At 36.9% G+C, this 26142-nt stretch overlaps 2 protein-coding genes across 3 annotated transcripts; both read left to right on the top strand.

Moving 5' to 3' along the window:
* Window positions 1-842: 842 nt before the first annotated feature.
* On the top strand, window positions 843-12199 carry LOC128233597 (uncharacterized). Of its 2 annotated transcripts, none has more exons than XM_052947344.1 (6): window positions 843-956; window positions 5300-5378; window positions 6251-6892; window positions 7294-7407; window positions 7748-8267; window positions 11854-12199. In XM_052947344.1, exons 3-6 carry the CDS (start codon window positions 6335-6337, stop codon window positions 12081-12083), a joined length of 1422 nt encoding a protein of 473 aa, XP_052803304.1. In that variant the 5' UTR covers window positions 843-956; window positions 5300-5378; window positions 6251-6334; the 3' UTR covers window positions 12084-12199. The 2 variants fall into 2 exon arrangements, with proteins under 2 accessions (XP_052803304.1, XP_052803303.1); XM_052947343.1 differs by having other exon boundaries at window positions 7294-7452.
* Window positions 12200-13723: 1524 nt separating this feature from the next.
* LOC128235524 (anti-sigma-I factor RsgI2-like) lies at window positions 13724-24317 on the top strand. The gene is made up of 4 exons (XM_052950335.1): window positions 13724-13758; window positions 13966-14061; window positions 19264-19320; window positions 23531-24317. The coding sequence occupies exons 1-4, from the start codon at window positions 13724-13726 to the stop codon at window positions 24315-24317; spliced, it is 975 nt and encodes a 324-aa protein (XP_052806295.1).
* The last annotated feature ends 1825 nt before the right edge of the window (window positions 24318-26142 follow it).

Here is a 26142-nt window from a genome sequence, read left to right as displayed (position 1 = left end):
GAAAATGTTGTCCAAAGTGAAAGTAGAAATATCCCAACAAAAAACGTTCGAGTTGGATAAATGCGCATCTTACTCAAAGTGTTCAGAACGGTAGGGATGATATTTCAAGCTTCTCTTTGTAATGCATGCGCAATTGAATGCATTCGCAAATTTTGCATGTCAGTTTGTATTTAATGTGTTTTTGGGGGAACATTTTCGTAGTTTTTGAACCTCTGCTTTGTTTCATAATTAACATTTTCAGTGTTGGGTCTGCGCATTTCGTCTGATTATGTTAGAATTGTATCAAGAACTTGAATAAAAGTTACATTCTTCTTGTAGCTTCTTCTTTTACCTTTCCGACAGTGTAATAGTTCTAGCATTTTGTCCAATAATTAAGGAGTTATGCTCTTAGAAATTTAATGAAAGGTCATTTTATCAACTTTAATTATTATTTTGCTTATTTTTAAACAATATTAATGGACTGAAGGGCTTCATCTAAAAAATATTTTTTAAACAATATCAAAGGACTGAAGGGCCATATTTTAGTGACCAAGCTATGTGGCGATCACCTGTGGTTCTACATATTTCAGAATATAACCGGCTCGCAGCAACTTATTATCGGTATCAATGTCCGTTTATTTAAACGAAACTGGTCGTACAGAAATGCATCTATTCAGAAACAAACTGTTATCGGATACTCCATGATATAGAGGAATGACATAATAGACTCAGTATGTGTTTGTCGTTTTTTTAATAAAATAAACATCTTTTGTTTTTGCTTAAAAGGGTTATCTTTAGTTGACATGCAATATTGTTCTATATAATGGAGCAGACAACTGGCCGCAGACAACAGAATTAAGGTTAACTTTACGGTAAACGTACTGGCTGTATAGAGTCACATAAACAGTGCTTGTTGCTGTATAGAGAATATTGACAACCTAGCATCATACTGCAAGCTATGGCGGACAAGACTTAAGGTAATTTAATCGTTTTCTTCTCAGTAACAGTTAACATTTACCTAAAGCAAAGTAATGAAATGTATTGTTATATTTCATAACATTATTATATCTATAGATTGCTAGGAATAATTAATAGGAATGTGAGCAAAGTAATGAAATATATATATATGAAATATATTCTTAGTTTTAATAGCATTAATATCTCTATAGATTGGCGTTCAAATGCGATAGATGATACTGATAAATGTAAATTAAATTATACTAACGTTTTCATTAATATATTCAGTGACAGTACACTCTTGACTTTTTTATTTCCCGACACGTACAACTGATACAATATTTTAGTGTAGGAAAATCGAAAGTTGAATTAGAATAACATTTGATTTTGTTTACAGGGGCGGATCTAGTCCAAATAATTGTACGTTGATTGATTGTTTTTTTTACAATTTTTGATATGGGCTAAAAATAAATTGGGCGGTTAGGGTAACATGGCCACCAAGATTATGTAGGGTAGGTAGGGATTTTTTGTTGTTGAGGTTTTTAGTTTGGTACAGGTTTGTTTGTTTTGTTTTTTTATTTTTCAACAGTATTTCAGTTATGTAAGGACATTGCTTTGGCTAAACATTCGGTAACTATGATTCCTGGATAAAACCAGCACTGCCGCCTGCGGTGGGGATCAAAACACTTAGAATGATAGACCGGCGCTCTCCCAACTGAGCGGGCCGAGTTTCGTTGTCATTCGTCACATACCTGCCGTAAGCAAAACATATTGATAACTAAATGTGACAATACTGACCTGCTTCAGCATCTCAAAAACATTTCTCTGCCATTCTCCAAGAAGTAGGGTAAGGAATATTTTATAAACAGAACAAATGGCAACAAACCCAGGTTTCAGTCCCAGTTTAAAATAAAGTCACATTTTATCAGGCACCAGCCGCCTGTGTCAGAACTCACAGTATTTTATATTTCTTTTCAATATGATTGCTCTGCTGCTATTTTTTTATGATTGCATCGTAGGATAAAAACATGACAAGTGAAAAGGGTGATGCCTTGTCCTGCAGTGATGGGTGGGGTATATTAAAATTAGACCGGCACTCATTCTTATGTTTGGGAAAAGCTATACTATTATTCAGAGACAGTTTGTTCCATTATATACACCTTACTCTGAAGAATGAAATGTCGGAGAATTTCCCGATGAACTGTACGACAGGAATGTCGTACAGCTGTTCTTCATACAAACGGGTCCATGTGAGCTGGGGTCTATATCCGAGATTGGCATGTCAACATCCATGGCCCCTTGTCGGATATTGACAGGTCAATCTCGGATATAGATCCCGGCTCGCACAAAACATTATCTCTGCATCTTCGAAAATCATCTTTGGTGTTACTTGTATGAGCTTAAACTTCCGACTTTACTATCTGGAGTGGTATGGCGACCACACCCCATTTTTACGATGTTTATGACGGCGGAATTGATCGCCATGTTTTTTTTTAAGTAGCGAATCGCACAACTATTATTTTTTGCGACGCACCGAATATAACGTCCGTACAGCACCGTGCAGTTCCGTACCGGGCAAAAAAATGGCGATTTTTTTGTTTGAAATTCGCACCAAAAAAACTGTAGGGTCGGCAGTATTTTCCTGGTAAAGTCAGGTAACCCGAACAACACAATTATTTTTAAGCCTATGGCAAATCCTTCTCGTACACCATTAGGGATTAGAAAAACGCCGTAAAACATGTCTATTATTTTAGACTAGGGCGGATCAAACAATTGACGTTTGAGGTGGCGACACTTAGGGGCAACCTTTTGACATACGCCCCTACCATAGAACCGAAAGTATATGGCGTAGAGTAATTGGATGGGGTTTTGAGGTTACTTGGCCCTATCCTGTAGACATTTCCGCCCCTAATTTCGGATATCTTTTGGTTCTTTTTTCATAAAAGATAAGATCTCAGGCAAGATTAATAATCAGCTATATTGCTTGAGTCACTATAGAGTTATCGTCATTCAATTAAAGAATTTTCCTAAAATTGTTACATATTTAGTCTGACAGATTGTTTATGAGAATCAGGATTGATAAATAGCCATGTCACTCTAGACATATATCCTTGAATTGGCAAAAACTGTATTAATAGTGACCACTTTCTAAATTTGGGTGAACATACTACCATTTGTCATCAAACTTGGTGTCCCTAAACTAGGACAGGTGTATTAGGCAGTGCATTGTACACACTTAGTACAAGTCGGTTCCATTCAATGCTCAATAAAAGGGACTTGCTCATGTTTTTGTTTAATGTTTTTTTTGTATGGCAAAATGAGGTGAGGCAAATCATTGCGAGTGGTAAAACAAAATTGCCAAAAGCAAGGACCCATCAGCGAATGTTGATATTTGTTCAAATATCGTTTTTGAAGACCACATTATTACGTAGTGTTAAAGGGGCTATCTCACGTATGATAAAATAGCGAACAAAAAGAAGAAAATTGTCGAGAACTAACATGAACTTGGCATCGATGTGTACAATTCATTGAAATTTACTAACTGAAGTACCACATAGTTTACAATTTATTTATGTTTAGTAGTTATTTCGTAATTTTCCATTAAAAAAGATTACTGGGTATGTCTACCAGGTAGAATTCATTCATTATGCTAGTCGGTGTTATCACGTGATATTACCGAGGTAGGTGTATAAGCTTAATTATGTCACCCGATTAGAGTAAGTCTTTGTAACTCAGTCAGTACGACGCTGAACTGCAAATTTGGCGACACGTGTTTGAACCATGTTTTCTTTTACATTTTGGTACTTTTTTACAATTATGATATCAAAGCGTAACACATTCTATTAGATAATTGTCCTGAGATTCGTTACAGAAAAAATATAATTTCTTTTTGGTGCCAGTACTTGAGACAGCCCCTTAAAAAAGCAAATGGTTACATATGTATTGTTTTGTTGTTGTGAGATAATTTGATTGACATAATCATGTTATCAATATATTGTTCACAGATAAAAACAATCATCATATTGGTATTGGTCCTTGTTGCTTAATTGTGAAGGCGTTTGTTTTCTGGTTTGTGTTTTACTATACAAGCATGAGTTCGCACCCCACTACAACCAAAATACTTTTTATGCCGAAGTTGAGCTTTTAAAATTGCACCCTCTGTCCGCCCATCTGACTGTGTCCTGCTCAATGTCCTTTTCTTGTATAGAACTATTATAAAATGAATTGCCATATGTATTTTACATACCAAGATGACGTGTCGTGGCAAGCCCTGTGTCCATACCTCTAAGGACAATGTAACATTGAGTGTTTGTTTTACGTTTGAAAGCTGCATAAATTGCATAGAGTATAGGTGTTAGTGTCTATTCTGTAACCTTCTCTTGTGTGGTCAAATTTTAACATTGTTGCCATATGTGTTTGACCTACCAAAATGACGTGTAGCATACAAGGCCTGTGTCCCTACCTATACGTCAAGGTCACACTAAGTCTGAGTGTTTAGTCACAATGCAATACGGCACATAAGGACACAGATTATAAGTGGTTTGGGTTTGACCTGTTCATGGTTTGGCCTTGTTCACAGGTCAATTTCACATTTGGGGGAAATTATCACATACTGTGCTAGGTCTTGTTTATGTTATATTTCTTCTGTAATTATATGTTACAGTAGTTAAACCTGATAAAATATTTGTTTTTAATAATTGATTCATAAACACGAGGAAGTACTTTTGAAAGAATACGATACATGATATGACATCCACTCCATCCTGCAGTGACTGATGATCTTCATGTTTGTGTTTATCGTGGTCGCCATTAAAATTTGTAACATACTAAAGGCTATCGGTTTAAAGATGCCTTTCGAGGGATTTTGTAACATTCATGCGACAATTCTCTTCGTGCTGTTTAAATTACAATTCGAAATACAACGTTTGTTATTGTTTCAAACTATAACATTACTATCAGTATTCTGATTGATATAAATTTATTGATGCTAATACTATGAGCAATTGAACACACTTCTTAAGCTTTTCTGAAATACATTTGTAAGTAATGCGATGAAAACTACAGGGACAGGCCCAGTGGTCAATAATGAAAGCGAAGGCCTAACAAACACTGAATGAGAGACAAACAACATCACAACTTAATTAAAGTTACATTAAACTTGCTTCAAAAAAGGGAGTATTTGTTGACACGAAAATCGCATCGCAATATTTCCATCGCGTATCGCGATACGAAATTTTAAAAGAAAATATGAACTTGTAAATAATTTTATATAATATATGATATTTTCATCACTGTTTCATTTTAGACAGACGGATATGATTAAAATCGTTTTGTCTTTGACTAACTGTATTTTCTTTCTTAGGCTCGACCGGCTCGAAGAAAATGAGAGCAATACTACACACCATTGGCATTGGCGTCAAACCTTGGTCAAGGGTTCGCACGTAAGCACATTTAAGTCAGTATCTGATATTGTAACGAACCTAATAATTCAGCTTTTAGATTATAATTTGTATTTAAAGTTGTGCTTGTAAGTACATATAAGTTATCTCAGCAACAACTTGATGTAATGCATTGTGACTTTACACAATGGTTCTCAACCATCCATCCTACTAAATTTATCAAAAAAAATATTTGTCATTTGCAAATTATGGCCAATTAATATTCGACTAGATATTATGGATATTGTTTGTTAGTAGACATACGTTATTATCCCAGCAAATACTTCATTTATTACAATTACACGTAAATAAGTGTTCCAAATCGTGCAACCTGCATAATTTATCAAGGTATACATGATGTATTTCATTTATGATTGAAACTTAGTAAGGGTTTTCAATAAAGAAACAACGTTTCACATTTCAAAACACATCAGTAAATCTGGTTGACAAGAGGTATTAAAATGCATTAATGGTACATTTTATAAATAAAACAAGATACTAGATAATATCCCACCGTTGCGTATTGATAAGTATCGCTTCTGTTCCATATCGCAGTATATCAGCTTATCCAATAATATCAAACAGTCCTAATCAAAATACCTTTATCACCAACTGCTTAAGAACGCATTAAACAACAGAATAGCTCTTTCCACCATATCATCAATTGAGAGTACATGTAATACCTTTTCTTAATGTTTAGGGTCATGTGTTTCATTAAGTTACCACGATTGAATATTTTTTCTTATTGCAATAGTTTGTTTACAGAATAGAGGCAAACATATTGTGTCAATAGTTGTCATGTAGAATTACTTCATAAACATATTGCAATTATATTGCTTCAAAGAAACACACACTGTTCTTGTATTAACCATAAGGTAATTCCCGTGATTCCTGCAACGGCAGACAGTGTTGAGTCAGATTGACTTCATTAGCCTGTCATCGCGTAGCTCTGAACACAAATGGCTTCGTACAAAGACATCCTTAAGGAGAAAGATAACCAGAACTGGCTCAAAGGATCCATCGCCCTCAGGATCACCAAGGCTGGCCTACGAGGCCTTGTTGATGGGGACTGCCATCGCGTTCAGCAAAAGATCCATTCTTCAGTCCTCCTGGCCAGGAACCTCGCTGTTGGAACAACATGCAGCCTTTGTCTGACAGAACATGTCTTGCAGTGTCCAACAAAAGGACTGTGCTCACATCCGCGAAGCTGCAAGTACCACAACTCTGCATTTAAGATACACCGACCTTGCCCCTCAAAGATATGCGATGACTTTCGGGATGAAATATGCGCTGTCCACAGATATCGTGGACCGTCCTGGAAGAATACCAAAGCCAACCAATGGTGTACAAACCATTGGCAAGTAGCTAAATGCTTTATGCCACCTGACGGCTATCACGATGTGACGTCGTACGATGAGACAGACTTCAATGGTATCATAAGCGTTATGATCAACTGTACAGAGTTCCAACAGCGTATGTCGTTCCCTATTGGCAACCAACCCAACGCCTTAACTGAGGTAATAAATACACAAGATATTTCTGCAAATGAATTAAAAAAAGCATACCATAAGAATTTCGGCTTAAGAAAATCTGGCAATTGAATGTAATTTGAATTATATAAGATGCACTAGTGCAAGTACAGTATTATTTTGTAATGTTTTTGTTTGGTATACATATTGTTTGTTTGTTATCCTTTAAAGAAGCAAAAAAAAATTGTAAAACTTATCTATGATGTTTTATTTTATGACCTTTATATACACAAACCAAGTTCTTTTTCAAACACAAGCTTTATAATATATGAATGTGGGCTGTGGCAGTTTTTAGTCAATGGCAACATATAATAGTTTTACACAAGTATCTTAAATATTTGCTATCTAGTACTTATTATAATTACTATATTACATATATTTCATTCTAGGCTCGTGTGATAGGCCGCAATATTCGCCATTCCCCGGATCTCAAGGTGACAGACACAGACCTAGCTGACTACTTCGCCACTCTGAACAGGCTTCTGACAGACTCTACATTTCTGGTCAGTGACAAGGATGCCCAGCAAGCTGTCTTTAAACTTAAACAGGTTAATGTGTGTGTTTATTTGACACACAGATCTAAACATGGTCTTTAAAATAGTAAACATGCTCTTTATTGAATTGTTTTTCTGTCAAAAAGCATACATATGACAATTTTAAATACAGTAATCTTTATGAATAGTTATGTCTTTACTTAACATATTAGTTATTTATAAAAGCCTGTTAATGAGGCATTTATTGACCTATTTCCCATGTTAAAGAGAACAGTTTTAAAAAAAGGTATTTAGCAGTAATGTTATTTTCAAAAACATAACGTTTAAAGATCAGTACACTGGTTTACAGCTTGATAAAGGTACCCTTCCAATAACGACCGAAGAAGTACGTGAACTACTAGAAGAAGCTAGAGCGACTGTAGTAGCTGGCTTAGAATCTGGCAAACGTCAGTTAATGGAGACTGCGGAAACACGAAAGATAGATATAGAAGGCGTTGTGTTGCAGGTTAAAACTGCCATGGAAGCTGGAACACGTCAGTTAGAGGAGACTGCGGAAACAGGAAAGAAAAATATAGAAGGTGTTGTGTCACAGGGGAAGAGGCTATTAGAAGTTGCAACAAAAACAGGAAATAGCGAGTTGGAAGGCGTTGTGACGCAGGGGAGGCTTCATTTAGAACATGCAACGAATACAGGAAATAGCGAGCTAGAGGGCGTTGTGTCACAGGGGAAGAGACTATTAGAAGTTGCAACAAAAACAGGAAAAAGCGAGTTGGAAGGCGTTGTGACGCAGGGGAAGCGTCAATTAGAAGATGCAATGACAACTGCTAGGGTTTTCTATGAGAGACGGAAACTTGAGATTGAAGACGCAGGTAAATGAGGTTTTCTCTGTATCCAGTTAGAAGCATAACACAATGTTGTGGTTGATGGTTACAGGCTTGTTCACAGAAACACGGTGCTAATGCACGGTGGATTATTTTATTGTCAACATTGTGCAATTGGGGATTCTATTCGACACTGATGCGGAATTTAATTTAAAAAAATGACAAAGTTGGGTACAGCTCAGAAATGTTTTGTTATTTAACTATTATCTCATGTTCTTTTTCTGATTTAGAGAAGAGTTTTAATGATTCTTTGTTAACTCGTATTTAAAGCTGCACTCTTACAGATATACCGTTTTTACATTTTTTTTTTATTTTTTTTTTGTCTTGGAAAGAGTAATTTTTTGCGTGAATATCTGCAAACCAATGATAAAAGATCAATGACAAAAGATCCAATCGCAGATTTTTATTTTTCCGTTCGAAAATTAATGTTGTATGGCTTACCCCATTACCAACGGTTTAAGAAAAATGCAAAACAAACCATTGTTTGAAATTATGTATAAAAATCTGCGATCTTATTTTTTGTCAGAAGTCTTATCTAACTGGTTTCCATGCATATTTGCAAAAACTGGCTCGTTCCAAGATTAAAAACAGTTGTCAAAACGTTCAATCTGTGAGAGTGCAGCTTTTAGATGTGTTGGTGTTGTTTTTAGTTCGCCTATTCGTAGAATAAGGAGAGCTATACTTCTTAGCCTCGCGTCGGCGTCGGTGTCGGCTTTGGCGTCACACGTTCGTTGAGGTTTTGCATGTCAGCAACTTTAAGTCTTTATCTCAGTAAATACATTTTTTATTGTATTGAAACTTTGAATGTATATTCCCAACGTTCTAACCTACTAAATTAATGAAGTAAGATAACACTTGAGTATAATGCAAATTATGGGACTTTATTATTTGACTTATTCTGGTTAAGGTTTTGCTTGTAGGCACATATAGGCTACTATCTATGCAATTACTTGATGTATTGCATTGAGACTTTATACAATGGTACGCAACCATTCAACCTATCTACTTAATTAATCTAAATCAACTCTAGTTTGCATTTTAATACAACTTAATTGCCCTTCATTATTCAACTTAGAAATTCTGGTTAAGGTTTTGCATGTAATCACATTTAAGTCAATTTCTCAGCAAATACATTGTGTATTGCATTGCAACTAGAGATATGTATTCAACACCATCTAACCCACTAAATTATTGAAATCGGATAACACTTGTTTGAATGTAATGAAATTAGTGCGCGTTTATTATGCAACTTAGAAATTCTTGTTAAGGTTTTTTTATGTTAGCACACATAGGTTAACATTTCAGCAACTACTTGATGCATTGCATTGAGACTTTATACAATGATACTCAACTATCCAACCTTCTTAAATAACCAAGTAATATAACTATTTTACATTAGATTCAAATAATGGCCCTTTTTTTCGACATAGAAATTCTGGTTAAGGTTTTGCATGTAAGCACAAATAGGTTAAAATCTCACCAACTACTTCATTTATTAAATTGAGGTGTAATACTGTGATCCATGCATGTTTCGCCACAACTTTTCAATCCTTACACTAAAGAGTGGCGGAATAGTCGAGCGCGATGTCTCTGTGACAGCTCTTGTTGATCTGTAAAACACACAAAACAACTTAAAAAATAATATGAAAAATGTAGGCGATGAGCAGGAACAGTATATTTACCCGTCCGTCCATGTGTCTGGCTCAACTTCTCGTGTCCGTGCTGCAACTTTTTCTTGTATGGTCAGATTTTAAAATAACTTGCCACATGTGATCGGCAAATAAAGACGATGTGTCTTGTACTAGGCCTGTGTTCCTTCCTTTAAAGTAAAGTGTAAGGACGATAAATTCAAATTCTCTAAAATATTAAATTTAAGATTTTATCTGAGTTTAAAGTCACTTCAGAGACTGAAGACCACTCTTTGGCCGGGGTGAGTGATCTAGATAGGTGTAAACACAGCATTTTTTTCTTTCGGCCTTAGATTCATATTTCAAAGTATATATATTCAGGTAAGGTAAAATTAATGCTCATTGTTGTAGTAAATAGGGTATAATTTTTATATTAATGTATACATCAAAACTGTTAGTATATAAAATGCCTTGTCCTCACATGTAAAAAACAGACAGGTACAGGGGCTATCTTAGAATTATGAGAATCACGGGAGATAAAGTTAAAATCAAGCGGTTCGTAACAGTGCTTAATTGTTCTTTTTGATGTCATATATTTAGCCCAGGGAGAATTGCAACGTAGAAATTGTCAGTTTCATTTTGGACTTTTTTAGTGCAGAAGACCAAGAACAAATGTGTAACTGTGTTCAGAGAGATAGGCCTCAAATGATTGCCTATCTTTCATTGGCTGACCATGTAGGTTGTATTCTAAGGCGAAATTTGGTTGTTATGTGATCTTCTTTATGGAGTTTTGTTTGAGCTGTTCTAAATGACTACAGATGAACCTGTCTGGCGATCCCATTGCATGAAGCATAAGCATGCTCACTTAACATTGTTATCGCTTGAAAAAGTAAAATGTATGGATCAAAACCTTGTGGGCATTTGGCTTTAATACGTTATTGTGATATCGATAAAAAGATACAAAAGTGTACAATAGTTGCGATTTGCTTCACTTATTCAGTTTTTTATTATAAGTTTTCGATCGCTAACATTGCATTATAAAAGTTATCTTAAAAGTTATCTTCGTGATATTCGCGATGGTTGTTTTGGATCTTTCAGGGCAGCCCACATGGAATAAGCGATTAGCGTCATTAGAAATACATGGAGAAATTACTTTTGAAGATTCAATTTTTTTAAATATTGTTCTACATAAAGAATCGCAGAGGAAATAAGCCCTTTTTCAAGGAAATATGATAATCCACACCGTGAATAAGTGGTTTACAGTAAAACTAATTAAACTTCTCTTATCTTATAATCTGGAAATGTGGCAATGTATGCGTTATTTTGTTTCTTCTGTTGCAGCTTAAGACGCGCCTTATGTAAAGTAACGTAATTGATTAGTGAAATTCTAAGAAATTCAAATCACTATGCTTCAGTTGTAATATACAACTTATCAGATACTGCCCTTTGGAACTTTTTATCATAAGTCATTGCATTTAAAATGTCTTGATTATGTAAGATTGTAACTGCAGGAGATCTACAGACTTTTTTCTATTTATTTTTTTAAAATTCAAAAATGAAAAAGACCTCAGAATCATATTGTAATATACAACTTATCAGATACTGCCCTTTGGAACTTTTTTATCATAAGTCATTGCAGTTAAAATGTCTTGGTTATGTAATATTGTACACTGCAGGAGATCTACAGACTTTTTTTTCTATTTTTTTTTTTAAATTTAAAAATGAGAAAGACCTCAGAATCATAGTATTTTTTCTGCCATTTCCTATGATGGCGGTGCTCGGGGTATTAATCACCTTCACGGTCTTTGCCTGGTTTATTGCCGTTCGTTACAGAACATGTGGTTATAGGCTACAACCGTAGTAATTTGTATCATTTATCAACGTGAATATGTAACGAGAATGTACCTGCATCATATTTGTTAAATGTTTAGTAATACTTTTCACAGATCTACGTCAACGGCTAGTCAAGTACTACCAGAAGCAGCTCAACAGCGCGCCCATATCGCCTTTGCTGTCGAACAAGGATGAGAGACTGGACAAGTTTTACGTCCCGCGAAAATTGAGAAGAAAGACCATAGAAGACTTGAAGACGATCAACAACAAAACGGTTCTCTTATTTCCACTTACAAACAGATTTTCTGTCAAGATGAGGGATTGGCCAACACTGTTTTCGTAGTTGGTGAGGCCGGGATGGGAAAGTCCTCATTTTCCGCTATGTGCACCTTAAAGTGGGCTTCACAGTTCTCTGCATCGATAAAAAACTCTGGAAAAAAAGGTTTAGATCAAAATAGAGAAGAGAAGACTTCCTTTGAACGACCGCTATTTAACAAAAAGGGTTTAGATCCGAGAAGAGTGACGAACTTGCTTTCATGGGTTCGACCTAACTATCACATAATAGCAAAATATAACGTTCATAGAGAATTTCAAGAATTATACCATTCATTGTCTTATGATGATCAATCGTATGTAAGCTCTCATACGGAGGAGTTTTGTGAATTATTGTCACAGCCCAGGTATGACCTTTTTCAAGATGTGGACACTCTTAAAGACATCGAGTTTATATTTCACATTAAACTGAGAGACTGCTGTGAAACCTGTGAGCTGTCAGACATGATTCGAGATCAGCTGATCAACATTATTTATCGTCCAGATGAGAGAGCCGCTGGCTATTCCACTATGATTAGTGTGTTGTTAAACCGAAAGTGCGTCGTCATAGCAGATGAACTGGATGAATGGTCGCATCCTACTGAAACAAAGTGTTCGTTTGATGACAAAGTTGTCCCGCATTTATCGCAAACATTTGATGCAACTGTGTTGATAACATCTAGACCCTGGTGGATGTCCCAAAACCATGTTAAAGACACCAAAATAGGCAAATACCTAGAAATAAAGGGAGTAGCTAGCACACAGCTATTGGTTCAGAAAACGCTGGTTTGCCTTAATAAAAGAGTAGCAGAAGAGAGAAGATTTCTTGATTTTATCCGATTTGTTGCCAGAAGAAGACTGGCGCGTCTACTCTCAGTGCCTATCATTGTACTGTTGCTAGTTTGTCTGTGGTTCGAGGGGGTACACGAATCATTTTCTGTGTGTGACATATACGCATACATGATTGATATGATGTTTGGGAGAAAATTGCTTCCTGTGCTTAGTGTTTCGCCCGAACCCACTCCGTCGCTACAATTTTTTAAGCAAACTGAACATGTACGAAACTACTACAATATCGTATTGAAGCTAGCACAGCTTGCATTCGAGAAATTGTTTTCGAGGGATCGAAAGTCATCCCTAGTGTTTCAAAATGTTGACATATACGCATACATGATGGACATGATGTTTGGGAGAAAATCGCTTCCTGTGCTTAGTGTTTCGCCCGAATGCACACCGTTGCTAAAATGTTTTAAGCAAACTAAACATGTACAAAACTACTACAATATTGTATTGAAGCTGGCACAGCTTGCGTTCGAGAAATTGTTTTCGAGGGACCGAAAGTCATCACTGGTGTTTCAAAATGTTGACTGTTTGACACAAGAGGAGCTCCTGTTTGTTCTGAAATCGGGTATCATGCGGGAAACAAAGCAGCAATCTTTAATAAGAACATCATCGAGTTTCTCATTTATCCACAAAACAATACAGGAATTCTTTGCCTCAATTCACATTGCTCACCATACCGAGGAGTTTCGAAGAGTTATAAAGCAAAATTATCTGAAAGCAGTTAAGGAGGAGTTTTCTTCATTTTACCAATTAAAGGACAGGGTTGTGCCTGCTGTATCGCAGGTCTTTTTGTTCATGTGCGGTATAAACAGTAAAGTTGCACAAGATATGTCTGCCCTGATGTCAATTGTTGTGGCGAAACAGTATGAAGTTATGTTTGACGACAATTTGGTTAACAACTTACAACAAACAGTTTGTACTGGTTATAGAGAGGCAAAATCCAACAACGTACAAACTATTCAACTGCACCTAATGAGCATTCATATTGATAATGATACTAGCGATTTGTCAACCTTAAAGACCTTGATATCGATGAACAAGTCTCAATTACGTCATATATATATCCACAGACAAGAGGAACAGATCAGCGAGGAGGAGCTCCAGGATATTTTCATCAGCTCAAAGGACACTCTCACCCATGTGAATATATATGACCGTGCTGGACAGTATGACCTTTCTGCGTGCTGCCGTCTACAACATTTGACAATAATGGGTTTTCAGACATCAAATATCACGATTAATACGAATAGTTTAATTCAGTTGAAATTATTGACGTTAAATGATGTTTCGGAAAAGGTTGAAAATAGTATTTTACAGTCATTAGAACAAAACTGTGAGCAATTACGTTTTCTCAACATTATGCGTATTAAGAACATTAGCCTATTTTGTAAGACACTTCCCAAGCTGAATCATTTAAGACATATAAGGATCTGTGAAACAATCATCGGTGATCACTCACTACTCCTCCCAACAATTGATGTCAACTATATTCACCTGGACCGGTTGACAATGTCAGCGCGGTGCTTGAGGGAGCTGGTGAAGGGTGTGGAGAAATTATCTCACCATATGCATTGCTCTATTGACAATTGCACTGTGGAACCGATAAAAGAATTTGAAGGCATCAAACGGTATACACAATCGAAAAACATTAAAAAAAATTCAAGATGATGATGATGATGATGATGATGATTCTTTTTGAAACTTCTAAAGAAAGAGGATACTTGTTTGTTCAAGTGGGATAACAGTTTAATGTCATTGAGTGCCGCATCCGCTAGTGAAAATATGATATTTTCATAGTATACTTAGAATTTTGTGTTAGTTTATATTAAATGGCGAAATTGCACTGAAGTCTCGATGACTCCAATTTATTCCGGAAATGACGTCATTCACAAGTTGTGTGTGCCATTACGTTGGCATCCAGAAGCCAGCAAAACGATCAAAGGAAGCCTTTGTATAATACTGTGTGACGATGTTTCAATGTATAATTTCATAAAGTTTACATAATAAGCAAAATATTTTATGTTTCACAAAATTTAAATTCAAAGAACTTTTAAATATGTTTTTTTTCCTATATTTTACAGGCGCACAATCTGGCTTAATGCAATTTATTGTTATCTTTTATGATTTAGAGTGTTTAACTCATTTGATTTTAATGATCAAAACAATACAAAAGCCTTTATGATTTAGATATAAATATATTAGCGATATTTATAATATATTTCTTATTAAAAAAGGTTTTTATTTATTTACTTTTTTGGGGAGATGGGGGGCAGTTTTTAAAGGTTAAGAGAAGTCATTTTTGATACACAAACATTTCGATAATTTACGTTACTGAAAGATACTGGGACTGGGACTTAAAACATTTAGGATGTGTGTGACTTTATTTACATTAATGAATATTACTATTATTTTTATGCTAAAGCATTGAAAACATCTTCAAGTTCTAAAATGATTTCTTAGAAATATCTTATATACAAATTTATGAATTTCATTTTGAAGATATGATATCTCATTTTTGATAATAAATACCAATGAACAATTGATTTGAATGTCTTTTCTCATATACGCTCCTGGGCTGGTGATCAAAAACATTTTAGCTGCTCATATGATATAATGACTTAATAATATGTAAAATTCTTTATTTTCATTATGTTTTTGTAAAACATACAATTTAATGTTTAAAGAACATGCTTTCCGAATTTGTCCATGGACTTTTTTAATAAATCGACATTAGTTAAGAGATGACTTATGATGTTTAATGAAAACCAGCTCATTATTTAGTACCATACCTCACATACACTTGAAGAGTAAAGAATTTCTCCCTTATTCATCCAATACGTGCGTCACATTTATCTCATGACTTAAAATACTAAACCTTAAGTGTATACTTGGTAGTATTACAGCACCTGGGATTTCGTGGCATAAAGTTATCTGATCATCTTAACGTCCATCCATCCGTCCCCACGGTTTCCGATCAATATCTGAAGAACGCTTAAACCAATGATCCTTAAACTTTGAAGGCAGGTTCGTCATAACCAGCAGATGACGCCTTTTAATTTTAAGGGCAGTGGGTCAAAGGTTAAGGTCGTGGTGACCTTCAGTTTAAAATCGGTTTATATCTGAAAATTGCTTTGGCTCAGGGACCTCAAACTTGGAAGCCTGATTGGTAATGACTAGGAAATAAACCATACTTATTAAAAAGTCAGTGTATGGTTAGTGTATATTTAAGAATATTTTACAAAGATTGTGAAGAAAGTAAGGAAAACTTATTCAACGTCAATAGTGGCCATCGCGTGTTAAAATCTAGGACACTAAGTCAAATCAAGAAATAAATCCGTATCGCAAAAACAGTCCGGCTTCCATTTGGCATTAAACTCTTGTTTGAGATATAAGTTAAGCTAGTCGTAATCTTTCAACGATTATTGCAGAACAAACTAGAAGTTACATTCCAGTTCTAGCGTCAAAATAACCCGAGGACGAGAGTTTGCGCTTGTGCAATACTCAGTTCCGAAAACCAAATCACAATAATAATAATAATAATAATAATAATAATAATAATAATAATAATAATAATAATAATAATGATGATATGTTGGTTAATACTATCAATTTAGATCGGGTTTGACCGAAAGCTGATAGCTTATTATCTCGAGTCCGGTTTCTGGGAAAACACAGTACTGTGTCCATTGTGAAAGGACCTGAGAACGTAACCCTGTTGAGAAGCGGGCACCTGTACCACTTGACCACTCTCACCCTTCTCACAATGTATCACATTAGGGATCGAACCTTAGACCTCTAGAGTGAGAAGCCGAAACCTATACCACTTTCACAATATGTATCACATTGGGGATCGAACCCACAACCTCTATGGTGTGAGGCGGACACCTATTCCATTAGACCACTCTCACCCTTCTCACAATATATCACATTGGTGATCGAACCCTCAACCTCTAGGGCTTAAAGCAGATACCTATATCACTTGACCACTCTCACAATATGTCACATTTGGGATCAAACCCTTAACCTCTAGGGTGAGAAGCGGACACCTATACAACTTGACCACTCTCACATTATGTCATATTGGCGATTGAACCCACAGCCTCTAGGGTGAGAAGCGGACATATATACCACTTGACCACTCTCACAATATGTCATATTGGGGATCAAACCCACAACCTCTAGGGTGAAAGGTGGACACCTATACCACTAAACCACTCGTACCCTTCTCACAATATATCATATTAGTGATCGAACCCAAACCCTCTAGGGTGAGAAGCGGATACCTATACCACTAAACCACTCTCACAATTTTCACAATATTTCACATCTGGGATCGAACCCACAACCTCTAGGGCGACATGCGGACACCTACACCACCCTACAACTATTACCCTATTCACAATATATCACATTGGAGATCGAACCCATATTCTCTAGGGTGAAAGGCAAACACCTATATCACTTGACCACTCTCACCCTTTTCACAATATATCACATTGGAGGTCAAACCCACAACCTCTAGGGTGAGAGGCAGACATCTATACCACTTGACCACTCTCACCCTTTTCACAATATATCACATTGGAGGTCAAACCCACAACCTCTAGGGTGAGAGGCAAACACCTATACCACTTGACCACTCTCACCCTTCTCACAATATATCACATTGGAGGTCAAACCCACAACCTCTAGGGTGAGAAGCGGACACCTATACCACTTGACCACTCTCACACTTCTCACAATATATCACATTGGGGATCGAACCCGCAGCCTCTAAGGTGAGAGGCGGACAACTATACCACTAGACCACTCTCGCCCTTCTCACAAAATATCACATTGGTGATCGAACCCACAACCTCTAGGGTGAAAAGCAGACACCTATACCACTAGACCACTCTCACCCTTCTCACAATAGATCATATTGGTGATCGAATCCACAACCTCCAGGATGAGAAGCGGATTCCTTTACCACTTTACCTCTATCGTCATACTCACAATATATCACGTGTGTGCATGAGAAGGTGGAAAGATAAACACTTAAAGCCAATCAACATGATCAGCCATTTTTACGTTGCGTGCGCCGCGTAAAGTGGAGTGTTGCTTTAAAGCTAGACATATTGTAACATGTATGCGAAGGTATTTAATTTTCAATTTCAATTGCAGGTACAATGGTTAACTTACCCCTGCATGGTTTAGATTTCTCCAACTTGATTTTTTATTCGTAACTCCGATTATCCATGATGTTTTGGGACAACCCTGTTACCTCCTAATTATTAGACGCGTCTATAGGGATACATGTTTGCAATTGTCAATGGGGAAGTGTATACGGATACATTTTAGTTATGAAAAAAAGAAGATTTGTTAATGATATCAACTCTTATTCAACTGTACTTTAAATTTGTCGCCAATGACCGTTTTGATGCGTGTAAAACTTCCAAAACGTCATATAACACGAATAAGCCTAATGTTTAAAACAGGAAATTAAAAAAAAAGTTATTCTCTCTGATTTTGTATTGACTGGTCGCCGGTCATACGTGTTCGTTATTTTAGAAATTTACTTTCTGTGAAAACGATTTATATACACGCTGTTGTAGTAAATAAGCATTTGAGAATTTACGGGCATATTGTGAATAATAGTTTAAACTATGCATTTGATAACAAATATAAGTGCCTTAACACGACATTAATTGACTATTTTAAATTTAAGTGATATAAAATGGAAGTACATAGCTTACTTCACACGATTTTACTAACAAATATAAGTCGCAATAACGAAATTAACACAATTTAAATTTAACTGATATAAAATGAAAGTTCAAAGCGCAATTTACACGATTTTTCACGTGGGTCAAAAACTAGGTGACTAGGTCCAATCTGGAACACACTAGAGGCATTATGTTTGGTCTAATATTCATGAAACTTAATCAGAATGTTTCATGAACATCGATAGATATATATTAATATTCAATAGAACCCATTCAGCCGCTTACATCAACATTCGTCTTGAGATATCTTGAACGCTCTACTATTTTGAATAAATGCTGGATTAATTTAGAAAAATGTCCTATTAAAGTAGACTTCAAATTACTTTTAAAAGATACATTGTAAACATATGTCTTGTTTTCTTGTTTAAAACCCCATGCATACACTACCAAGACATGTACAACGTCAAAAGACAACATCATTAATATTGGAATAATCGCCTTAGCAAGGGCAGTAAAGATTAAGTACGAAATTATCGTGGAATCGTCACTCGAGGTTTTATTGGCAACAAAACACGTGTACGTGACTCAAATGACGGATTCGGTAAGAGATTTGAAACATTAAGTTGTAAATGAGTAAAAGAGTATATGACAATAAATTTATAGATTTGAAACGATATTCCAAGGAGAACTCAAAGTGGGCAGCTATGTGTTCACAGAAAGGTGAGAAATGACAGTTTCATTGCTTTTAAGCGAACAGAAAACAGTTTTTATTCACTTCTGAAGTTGATTTTTTTTTCGGTTGACAATGCTATCTCAGTGAAACGCCGCTAAGGCGGGGGAATTCTTCATTGATGCGCAAGCAACCTTGAAACATCAGAATAAGATAATTAGGATAGCAGATACCGGCCGGTTGGCACACCATATACAAATATGAACAGAACGAGGTGGCGATCGACGCTTATAATGACAAGCGCATCCGCCACGCAGAGGAACGCGCCAAGGTTCGCCTTGAAAAGTCAAAAGTCACTCCCCAACTTCTTTCAGGCAGGCTGCTAGCAATTACAATGCTGAGGTATGTAATGTCAATTTTAATATAGTTTAAGATGTCCTCTCTTTTCATGGTTTCTTGAGTCATTGACATAATTATTGATAACATGTGAACACAAGGATTATCGGGGTTGAATGAGTTCTCTGATTTTATGATTTTCAGTAAATATCTAAACATTTTCAAGTTTATTTCAGTTTAATATTAATGATAGCAATAGTCATAGTATTGGGGAATATGTGGTAAAAATGTGTTTAAATAGCCTTTCCGCAGACGTTTTCGCAAGTTAGAACGTTTTGTGGCCGGACAACATCTCGAACGAGACGTCGTCTGCTATGAATGTGGGGACACTGGGCACTTTGCAAACGTCTGTGTAGCATCCTTTATGCAGAAGGGAATCAGACTCATAGTCCGAAGCGAACGGAGACAAGAAAATCATCATGCAGAGGCGACATTAAAATGAACAAGCCGTAAATCTAGTGGACTAGCCGAAAATCCACACAAAGCAGTGAGCCCAAATTGCCATGTATGATTTCTTCATCATCAGTATGTTGGAAGATTCATATATTTACTTGATACCTATTTTTTTTTAAAGTTTTGTCAGACTACGTGCACTTTAGTTGCCTTATTGGCCGGCTAGTACCTTTTTCCGCTTTAGTTACAGTCTTGAGCTATTTATGGTTAAACAAGAGAAAGATATTTATCTTCAAGGTTAAAACACTCAGTTTATACGGTACAACGAAGTTAACAAGCAAGGTTTTGGTTGCACGGATTGATTGCACAAAACATTGATTTCAGTTGACAGGTAAAAGCTATTTTGAGACAATCCCTTAGATTCGGATTGAACCGGATTATAGAAATGAGCGTGGGAAAATGGTTGAATCCATTAATGTTACAGGGGCGCCAGGATTTGGCAAGAGATATACCCATCGTTAATAATTGACAATTAAACACATATATGTTATCTCTTTTCTACATTTGCTGATTAATTGTTGGATTCGTTGTTAGGACGTTGATTTGTACGCAATTGTTGTAATTGTACAGTGAAAGTTTAACCGAGTAACCTAGACAAAATGTAGTTGTCTATTTTGATAGAATGCTAAATGTGATTTATTTACGATAGTACAGACCTATTCGAAACTAAATCTTGGAATGACAGTGTGTAGTCATAATTGTTCTAGAGGGGTACGGGGGCATGCCCCTCCTCGGAAAATTTTGAAATCCAAGGTGCTTTCTGGGCGTCCTGTGGTGCTTTTTTGTACTGGAAAATGGACAGTTTTAGAATCATGTAGTCACGTAAGGATACTGCAACTTTGACTGATTTTTAAATGATTTTTTTGTGAGAACCATCAAGGGCGTAGCTAGCCCTCTTTATGATTATTGTTGGGGGTTCGGGGGCACCCCATCCCCCATATTTTTTTAAAAACTATAATGCATTCCGGTGCTTTATTTAGTACCGTGTACTGGAAAATGGACAGTTTTATGATGATATATTAACAAATGTACCCTTAACTCGGCAGATGGCTGATGTTTTCCGCGACAGAATCATGTGGATTCAGCTGCGTACTCGCGTAAAGGCAGCTACGCGCCTGTAAGATAGCTATATAATTATTTATTTCCTCCCTTAAAGAAGAAATTGAACATAGAAATGAAATTTCAATGTCTATAAGTAAATATATCAGTTATTATTGATAGTACCAAAAGTATGTGACACCAATGACGTGAATATTACAGTCGAACCACGTAGGCTCGAACTGACAGGGACAAGCGAAAAATACCTCGGGCCTCGCAACATTTAAGTGTAGTGGGATCGCTTACATAAAGTATAAAAAAATCTTTAGTTTAATAACAAGTTCGAGCCAATGGGGATTTCGAGCCAAGCGAATTCGACCCAACGGGGTTCCACTGTTTCTTTAATATTCCTTGACCGCTTTCTATAGGAACTGTATAACGAGCTAATACTTGTGGGTGAAACACTATTTAATTTATACATAATACATAGCATAATGATCTGCTAAGGAATAGATCATACCTTAGGATGTTTATTATGATATAATACCCCGCCCGTATTTTAAACGCTTTCCATGATGTTGCTATTATTGATACCATCAACAGCATGTGACGCCAATGACGTGAATACTACAGTCGAACCCCGTTAGCTCGAACTCACAGGGACAGGCGAAAATACCTCGAGTCTCGCAACATTTGAGCGAAGCGGGAACGCTTACATTCAGTATAAGAATAATCAAGTTTGAGACAACGAGGAATTCGAGCCAAGCGAAATCGACCCAACGGGTGTTTCTTTAATATTTCTAGACCGTTTTCAATAGCAACTCTATGACGATGGTGGTGAAACACTATTTAATTCGTACATGATATATGGCATGAAATAGTAAGAATGTCAAACAAGCAAATTCGTTGCATTATATTTCCCTGCCAGATAAGGCAATAAAGATGGAATGGAAATCAGGTGTTTATAAAATATTCACATTCAGTACAGCTGCAGAGTGACGTACTCTTATGAACATTGGATAAGTGGTATTTGTTTGTTTGTAACTTTAAAAAAACCTTTACCAAACAATATTGAATAAATTGTGGCACTTAGATTTGACCTAGTATCCTATTTCTGAAACACACGTTACCCGGTTTCAAAATTATGAAATAGTTTATTAAGACAAACAATCTGATTAAAATTCACGAAGAATAACCAGAAATATTAATAGAAAAAAGAGTTGATTTGTTCCCACGATTTCGCTAAGAGTTGACCTTATGGCCAAGTTTTGACCCCATGTATCCCAATACGAAGATTACATCAATAGGTACATTTTAACCATGTCCCAGTTTCAAACTAGTCATTGATATCATGAAAGAACCTTCTGATTCAGTTTAATAAATATTTGACGAGAAATATTGCCTCTGGTTTTATTCCAAGATTTGGCCTACCATTTTGACCACTTAAAAATGCATTGAGATTTCATCAAGTGAAACATCATGTTCAAGTTTGAACATTATCTGAACAATTATTACCTTGGTATGGTTCAAGATAATAACATTTCAGATTTAACTTAAAGATGTTAATTTTTTAAGTCGTTTGCGAAAATTTATCTTTAAACATGTTCTTGATAACTCGCATAAACCCTGTTTTCGCATAAATTCCCTTTCTCTTGCTGACGTACATGTTTTGAAACAATTTTCACAAAAATGAATGACGTAGTACACTAAAAGAAGTCCACTCTTACACATACCTGTACACGCAGTGTTACGCAACGGAAGTTCAAGCGGTACTTACTTATCAAAAGTCAAGTCGGGGCGCTCCAGGTGCCGACAACTCTGCACGTAATCGACGTCACGCTGGGTGCGCAGCCCGCCGTGCCCGCGAGGGTCGCTTTAGCGCCTACACGTAATGACGTCACTGAGTACACACGGTCTGTTTGATCAGCGGGCATTGCACACTCTAGAAAATATGATTTTCTTATGTGATTTGTGGTATTTATGCTGGATGCTTAATAAGTTAATAACGTATAACTATTAAATGATGTTTTCATTTATTTTTATTATCTTTTATTTTATTTATTTTATTTGGTGTGTGTTGTGGAGAGGGAGAGGATGTCTGGTATGTATAACAATCAAAAATGTCGTGCTATAAGATACTCGCTCATTTCATTATCCGCATTTTCCTCCTTGATGAAAATGTGAATAAACGAGTGTTTGAAGGTTATCGTCCAACTTATACAAAGGATTACATGACACGTAGCCGGCTTATAGTTAATCGTCACATACTATAAACGTGATGAAACTTGCACAAAAAACGTGGATCTGATTGGTTGGGTTGCAGTGAAGAAATATAATGTAAGATGTGATACGACACTGACATATTTCTTCAAGCATACCTGTACATTATGCAATTCGTGTTGAAAAAGCTCAAAACATTAGCAAGGACGCAAACAAAAATGCCGACGACGACACCAACGATGACGCTAACGATGACGTCCATGTCGATGCCAACCGGCCAAAGACAAATCTAACGACGACACCAATAACCACACCAACGATGACCACAACGTCGACGTCAACGGTAACGCAAACGATGCCACCACAGATGACGCCAACATTGACTTTAACGATGACGCTAACGACGACTCTAGCGATGACCCCAACGAAGACTCTAGCGATGACCCCAACGACGATGCCAACGATGACGCCAACGACGACGCTTAATATAACGCCAATGACGATGCTAACGATGACGCCAACAAAAATGCCAACGATGACATCAAATGACGCCAACGACGATGCCAGCCACGACGCCGATGATGACGACATGCCAACGACGACGCCAAATATTACGCCAACGAAAATGCCAACGATGACATCAAATGACCCTAAAGACGATGCCAACGACGCCGACGATGACGCCATCGACGACGCTAACGATGACGACAACGACGATGTCAAGACGACGCTAACGACGAAGCCAAGGACGATGACGCCAACGATGTCACCACATATGACGCCAACGACAACGCCAACGATGACGCCACAGATGACGCCAACAACGACTCAAGCGAAGACGCCAATGGCGATGCCAACGATGATGCAAACGATGATGCCAACGACGACGCGAACGATGACGCCACAGATGACGCCAACGATAACGCCACGACGAGGCTAACGACGATTCTATGACAATTACAATACCTTAATAATCTTTACACTAAATAAGCAAAACGAACGAGCTTAAAACACTGTCGACTTTTTCACTTATCTCACCGATAGTCGTGCACAGAGGCGTATTGCTCCATGTGCCAGTCCATAGACATGTGATAGACGTCACTTACGGTGTGACACACTCGCGACAGACGACATTTGTGGTGGAGCCGGAGACAAGGGACGTGTAAGAGAGCTGCCCGTCCGCGATGACCGGGTTTGAACAATATACAAGATAAAAGATAACACTAAACATTTAACGAACTGAACATATCGCCTGCATATGAGTTATACATTGTTCTTTCGGGTAACGCCGAGACGTCCGCTTTAAAAACAAGAAATAGTAGAAAGAGAACCAATGGATTGGGCCAAAAGTTATAACCAAATACGGCTCTTATTCGGGGTCGCGATAACGCCAATGTCGTGTGTATAAATATAAACACGCGTTCTCGTCCACAAAATACAATTAAAACAATAAGAAGAAATATTTAATTAATAATTTCCATGCTGGGTTGCAATAGGTCTCGTGTCGGCCACCAGAGATTTTCGAGTTTGCACTAGTCCATGCAATGACTTCCAATAGTTGGTTGGTTTGGTTTTAGAGATTTGAATGACAAAGTTAAACGAACCTTTGTGGGAATAAAAATAAGAGATTGTCTTATAAACGTAGACGCATGCAGGTGCGTCACTCCAGGAGCCGTTTTCTGAGCACGTGATTTTTGAGACGTTAGCGGCGTACCCCTTGTCGCACGTCAGACGGGCTACGGCGCCGTACGTCGTTCCAATGTACGTAAACGTTCCGTTGACGGGGATGTTCGGTGCCTGGCAGTCTGTTAAGACATAACAGTATGCTTTAATGTGACAAAGTGCTTAGTTAAGAAATGTATTCCCGAAGAAATATCATTTTCGTTGAAGATGTAAGTTTGAATAACGTAGATAAGATATTGCTTGCCTTTCTGGTGTTGTTTGTGGTAGTTATGATAGGGTTGTTGTTATTGTTGTTGCTGCTTCGTCCGTTGTTGTAGCTCATGTTCTTGTCACTGTTGTTGTTGTTGTTGTTTTCGTTATTTGTTGTAGTTGATGTTGTTTTTGTTGTTATTCATGTTTTGTCACTGTTATTGTTGTTGTTTGTTGTTGTTGTTGTTGTTGTTGTTGTTGTGCTAAATTTGATTGTTTAGACTTGGTGTCAAACAGTAAATTGTATTGTAATGAAATGACTGCAGACAAGTTTAATTCTATGAGGATGTATCGTAGCCTTAACAACGAGTTCACAAGTAGGCGATCCGCTTAATGCCGCACTCGTCGTGCACGTGATCGTTGACGTTGTAGGCGTGTAGCCGACGTCAAACGTTAACGTCGCTGTCGCTCCGAACGTTAACGCAGTGTATAAATACTGTCCGTGATCTGGAGCCATCAGGACGGGGCAGTCTAAACAAGAATGATCGTTTTGAGTGGGAGGAAATATATAGGATAAGTTAGAATATTTTTTTAATAAACACGAAGTAAATTATCACATGAGACAACTGACTAAATGGACTAATTGAAATCAACATACTGTTCATATCAACGTTGAGCAATTAAAACTAGGGGTTCAAACGAATATTCGAATATTCTATCAACCGTTTGGTATTCGAATGTTAAAATGGGTATTGGAATATCCGAACACACGTAAAAACGATGACGTCATGACGGCGGAAAACCCTACGTCACATTCGAACGTTACCGTAGAGTTTGATAAATTTACTCTAAAGTTGAAGCTGTTGTCCGGATCTGGGCACTCGGGAGTAACA

The sequence above is a fragment of the Mya arenaria genome, chromosome 5 (genome assembly GCF_026914265.1).
Source record: "Mya arenaria isolate MELC-2E11 chromosome 5, ASM2691426v1".
Taxonomy (NCBI): domain Eukaryota; kingdom Metazoa; phylum Mollusca; class Bivalvia; order Myida; family Myidae; genus Mya; species Mya arenaria.
The sequence above is the reverse complement of the archived record's forward strand: the minus strand, read 5'-3'. Positions and strand labels throughout refer to the sequence as shown.